Raw genomic sequence first — 5,793 nt, 5'->3', positions numbered from 1 at the left:
TGCATTATGTCACATCAAACAGCCAGACGTTCACAGGCTCCAACCAGCCTTGAATGTCCGCTGGCTTCGTTGGGTCGCAACTCAGCCGCTGTTATGGATACACTAAATGGTCTGCATCAGCCTACATTCCATCATCCCCTAAGTTCAAGTCCTTTGGATCCACAGGTCTATCAAATGTCACGTAAATCACCGAATCTAAGCATTGACACCGATACGGAGCCAATTTATCACAGCAATTCCAATGATCCCGCCGAAGATACCGTAGATGGTTTGGTAGAGCCAACAAACAACAATGGAAACCCCACCAATGCGAATAACAACGCCACACAAACGGGAGCCCCACCACCACCAAATCAATTGTACAATCTTTCAAGATCTTCGTCACAAAGTTCTCTCGACCATCCCATACAACCGATACAACATAAGGCCGCCACCTTTGAGTTGCGTTCCAGTCGTGGCCACACCATAAATGGCAATGTCTCCGCCCTACCCTCATCTGCTTCTGTGGGGCGTACAATACAACAGCAACAACGTGCCAATTTGGGTCTACCTTCCAATGCAGCGGCCGGCCCCACCAATCAACAGCAGCGGAATTTTTTAGCCTTGGAACATTTAATGCAATATGGGCGCCATGAGCGTGGACCCAGTGCCTATGTTTTACACAGTAACAGCGGAGATACAGAAGATTCCAGTGATGCCACTCCGGGTGTGGGCCCCTCCTCAAATACAAATCGTTTGGTACGCCATCAGGCGGTACGTACAAGTGCGGCGCCCAACGTCAATGCAAATGGTACGGGTCGTAATTCGCAATATTATTTGGAAAAGAAAATGGAATCATTGTATTTGGGAAGTGCCATAAGGGGTCTGCCCCTCGGTTCAGAGGCTAGCAATTATCAAAGTGAACGTTATTATCTGGAGGATGGGCTGAGAAGCATGTGCAACTTTAGTGATGACAATGAACGGCTGCAAGGTAAGAAAAGTTTTTCTAATTAAAGAAAATATATATTCACCCTCCCTACCCTATACTTTCAGATCCCCACCTAATACATCATCGAGCCTCCAGCCCCAGCGAAACATCCGGTTCGGATCGTTATCTCTTGAATCGTACCAATTCCCCCGCCAATGCATTCAATTCAGCCAATCGCCTCGATAATGGATTTTCCAGTTCGAACAACAACACCTCATCGTCATCAAATTTGGCTTTGGATCAACGATATCATCATACGAAAGTGAAAAGCCTCTCCGATGGCCTGTGTAATTTAGGTAGATTTTCACCTAGTCTTGATCAAGGTTATGCCACACTGGTATCACCCTCACCGACAGGACATCATCCGAATACCATTACGACACATGGTATTGTTCATCATCCACCACCGGCCGCCATGTCTGCGGCAGCGGCAATAGTAAGACGTCATGTCGAGACGGGTCCACCACCATGGTCGAAAAAGGGTCCACTGCGTTCGGGGCCATATTTTGATCGTTTACCCGATGAGGCCATATTGAAAATATTTCAATGGTTTGATAGCTGTGAGCTGTGCAATCTGGCAAGGGTATGTCGAAGATTTGAACAGTTGGCATGGCGTCCCGTTTTGTGGAAAGTCATTTCCCTAAAGGGGGAACATTTAAATGGCGATAAAGCTTTGAAAATGATGTTTCGCCAGCTATGCGGTCAGACACGAAATGGTTCATGCCCTGAAGTTGAGAGAGTTATGTTGGCCGAAGGTTGCCGCATTTCGGATAAAGGTTTACAGTTGCTAACACGCCGTTGCCCTGAGCTGACTCACCTCCAACTGCAAATGTGTGTGAATGTCTCAAATCAGGCCCTCATCGATGTTCTAACCAAATGTACAAATGTTCAGCATTTAGATGTAACGGGTGAGTTGGAAGGGAGGGGATGTTTAGGAGTTGAGAAAATAAGTTGTTGTTTTTGGTTTTTAGGTTGCACCCAAATCAATACCATCACACCAAATCCAAATCTAGAACCTCCACGAAGATTGCTGCTGCAATATTTGGATTTAACCGACTGCACTGCCATAGATGATGTGGGCCTGAAAATTGTCGTAAAAAATTGCCCCCAATTGGTGTATCTTTATCTAAGACGCTGCATACAAATAACAGGTAAAAATATCTATAGGTTATCTACGACGTAGATACTTTGTATACACCATGAAAATAAAACCAGTAAGGAAAGTAGTAAAGTCGGACTCGAAACTTGGCAGACATCACTCGTGCAAATCGAAATATATATAGGGGCTTTGGTGCACCATTTACATGAAATCGGACGAAACTATATATGGGAGCTATATCTAAATCAGTACCGATTTTCACGAAACTTGGCAGACACCATTCTACGTTCAATTCAGTACGTTATGCCAAATTTCGTGCAAATCGAAAGATATATAGTGACTTTGGGGCACCATTTACATGAAATCGGACGAAACTATATATGGGAGCTATATCTAAATCTGGACCGATCCTGGCAGACATCACGCTAGGCTTAATTCAGTACGTTATGCCAAATTTCGTGGAAATCGAAATATATATAGGGACTATACATATGGGGAGCTATATCTAAATCTGGACCGATTTTCACCAAACTTGGCACACACCATTCTACGTTCAATTCAGTACGTTATGCCAATTTCGTGCAAATCGAAAGATATATAGGGACTTTGGGGCACCATTTACATGAAATCGGACGAAACTATATATGGGAGCTATATCTAAATTTTCTGGCAGACATAACTCTAAGCTCAATTCAGTTTATGCCAAATTTCGAAACTATGGCAGACATCACGCTAGGCTTAATTCAGTACGATATGCCAAATTTCGTGCAAATCGAAGTATATATAGGGACTTTGGGGAACCATTTACATGAAATCGGGCGAAATTATATATGGGAGGTATTGCTAAATCTGAACCGATTTTCACAAAACTTGGCAGACATAATTCTAGGCTCAATTCAGTACGTTTTGCCAAATTTGGTGCAAATCGAAATATATATAGGGTCTTTGGTGCACTATTTACATGAAATCGGACGAAACTATATATGGGAGGTATACCTAATTCTGAACCGATTTTCTCAAAACTTTGGCAGACATAACTCTAAGCTCAATTCAGTACGTTATGCCAAATTTCGTGCAAATCGAAAGATATATAGGGACTTTGGTGCACTATTTACATGAAATCGGACGAAACTATATATGGGAGCTATATCTAAATCTGGACCGATTTTCACGAAACTTAGCAAACATCATTTTAGACCTAAATGATTAGGCTGTACCAAATTTCGTGCCAATCGAAAGATATATAGGGACCGTTAACATTAAATCGGTTAAATGTATATATGGGAGCTATATCTAAATCTGAACCGATTTTTCTCAATTTCAATAGGGTTCGTCCTTGGGCCAAATAAGTGACCTATGCCAAATTTCATCCAATTCGGACCATAAATGCGACCTGTACTTTGTTTACAATTTAACATGGACAGACGGACGGACATGCATAAATCGACTTAAAAAGTGATTCTATGCATATTCTCAAAAGGAACCATGTGTCTATCTCGTTTCCTTTTGCCTGTTACAAACATATACACAAAGACATAATACCCTGTACCACAGTGTGGTGAAGGGTATAAAATATAGATAATTTTTAGGCAAATAACTTATTTACCTTACCTATACAACTAGACCAGATAACTAATTATCTTTTTGTCTTCTCACGCCTCTCCCCTTACAGATGCAGGCCTCAAATTTGTGCCAAGTTTTTGTATTGCCCTCAAAGAGCTAAGCGTCTCGGATTGTGTTAATATCACCGATTTCGGCCTTTACGAACTGGCCAAGCTGGGTGCTGTGCTGCGCTATCTATCGGTGGCGAAATGTGATCGCGTCTCGGATGCTGGCCTCAAGGTTATAGCAAGACGATGCTATAAGCTGCGCTATTTAAATGCTCGTGGCTGTGAGGCGGTAAGTGATGATTCCATCACTGTGCTGGCGAGATCATGTCCTCGTTTGCGGGCCCTTGACATTGGCAAATGTGATGTCAGTGATGCTGGCCTCCGGGCATTGGCAGAAAGTTGTCCGAATTTGAAGAAATTAAGTTTACGCAATTGTGATATGATCACCGATCGTGGGGTCCAATGTATTGCCTACTATTGTCGTGGACTGCAGCAGCTGAACATTCAGGATTGTCAGATTTCGATTGAGGGATATCGGGCGGTGAAGAAATATTGCAAGCGATGTGTCATCGAACATACAAATCCGGGATTTTGTTGATGAGGAGAGGGAGAGAATTGGAATATTTGAATATAGATAAAATAAGAAGAAGATTTTAAGTGACCTTGATAATTGTAAATACATTTTTTTAAAATAATTTCTTTTTTTCTTATTTTCCAAAATTTTCTAACTAGAAAATTAATTCTAATACAGTGGCATATGGATATATGGAAAATTCACCTCGAATAATAAAATATTTTATATAATTAATACACAACAATTTATCTGTTCCAGAATCTGCAAGAATATCCTATTTATCGAAATTGTTTTCAAAAAGTTTTAACCCTTTCGGAGTACGAGAACCGACCAAATATTCGATTCAGATTTTCTTTATGTTAATCCACTGTGCATTATAACCGTGTTTCCGCTGATTTTAGAAACCTATTCCACTGTATTTCTTTTGTCAAAAATTCATTATCAAATTAGCCATAAATTATGAACTGATTTTTCGTTCATTGTAAAATATTTAAAGTGTAAAAAAATTATTACATTTTAATTAATTGAAATTGTCTTCTTTCTAGAAAAGTATTGAAATTTATATATATTCTATTTTTTAATTAATAACAATATTTATGCAAAGAATTTCATAATAGCTTAATAGTATATAAATCCGATTTTGTACGTATATATACATATTAGTAATATTTGTCTGTATATAAAAGAAGAAAACATACCAATTATTTTGTTTTTGTTTTACTAAATTATTATATATTAAAAAATAAAATAATTAATAACTTTTTGTAGTAACTTTTTTAAGTGTAAAACTTGTAAATTTTTTTTCAAAAATTTTAAGGTAAGAAAACTTTCCTCCAACTTTCGTCCAAATGAAAAGATTTCCAGGGTCTTTGGTGCACCGAAGACATATATATGGGAGCTATCTATATCTAAATCTGAACCCATTTTCACGAAACTTAGCACACGTCATTCTAGACGTAATTCAGTACGCTATGACAAATTTCGTGCAAATCGAAAGATATATAGGGACTTTGGAACACCATTTACCTTAAATCGGACGAAACTATATATGAGAGCTATATCTAAATCTGAACCGATTTTCACGAAACTTATTACACGTCATTCTAGACTTAATTCAGTACGCTATGCCAAATTTCGGACAAATCGAGAGATATATAGAGACTTTGGTACACAATTTACCTTAAATCTGACGAAAATATATATGAAAATATATATTCAGTACGCTATGACAAATTTCGTGCAAATCGAAAGATATATAGGGACTTTGGTACACCATTTACCATAAATCGGACGAAGACATATGTATGGGAGCTATATCTAAATCTGAACCGATTTTCACGAAACTTTGCACATATCATTCTAGACTTAATTCAGTACGCTGTGCCAAATTTCATGCAAATCGAAAGGTATATAGCGACTTTGGTGCACCATTTACCTTAAATCGGACGAAAATATATATGGGAGCTATATCTAACTCTGAACCGATTTTCACGAAACTTTGCACATATCATTCTAGACGTAATTTAGTACGCTGTACCAAATT

General features: G+C 39.0%; 1 protein-coding gene across 1 annotated transcript; it reads left to right on the top strand.

The window, feature by feature from the left end:
* On the top strand, window positions 1-4,274 carry LOC133330328 (F-box/LRR-repeat protein 7). The gene is made up of 5 exons (XM_061538789.1): window positions 1-386; window positions 717-970; window positions 1,033-1,875; window positions 1,939-2,118; window positions 3,739-4,274. Exons 1-5 carry the CDS (start codon window positions 7-9, stop codon window positions 4,272-4,274), a joined length of 2,193 nt encoding a protein of 730 aa, XP_061394773.1. The 5' UTR covers window positions 1-6.
* The last annotated feature ends 1,519 nt before the right edge of the window (window positions 4,275-5,793 follow it).

Source organism: Musca vetustissima, unplaced genomic scaffold (assembly GCF_032173495.1).
Source record: "Musca vetustissima isolate MV318-11 ecotype Yass unplaced genomic scaffold, APGP_CSIRO_Mvet_v1 utg123765, whole genome shotgun sequence".
Taxonomy (NCBI): Eukaryota; Metazoa; Arthropoda; class Insecta; order Diptera; family Muscidae; genus Musca; species Musca vetustissima.
Note: the sequence above shows the minus strand (reverse complement) of the source record. Positions and strands in the feature narration are given on the sequence as shown.

Coding starts and splice junctions, on each gene's coding strand:
- LOC133330328 (XM_061538789.1), top strand. CDS start 7: ATGTCACATCAAACAGCCAGACGTTCACAGGCTCCAACCAGCCTTGAA. Junction 387..716: donor CTTTCAAGATCTTCGTCACA/AAGTTCTCTCGA, acceptor GGGTGTGGGCCC/CTCCTCAAATACAAATCGTT. Junction 2,119..3,738: donor ACGCTGCATACAAATAACAG/GTAAAAATATCT, acceptor CTCCCCTTACAG/ATGCAGGCCTCAAATTTGTG.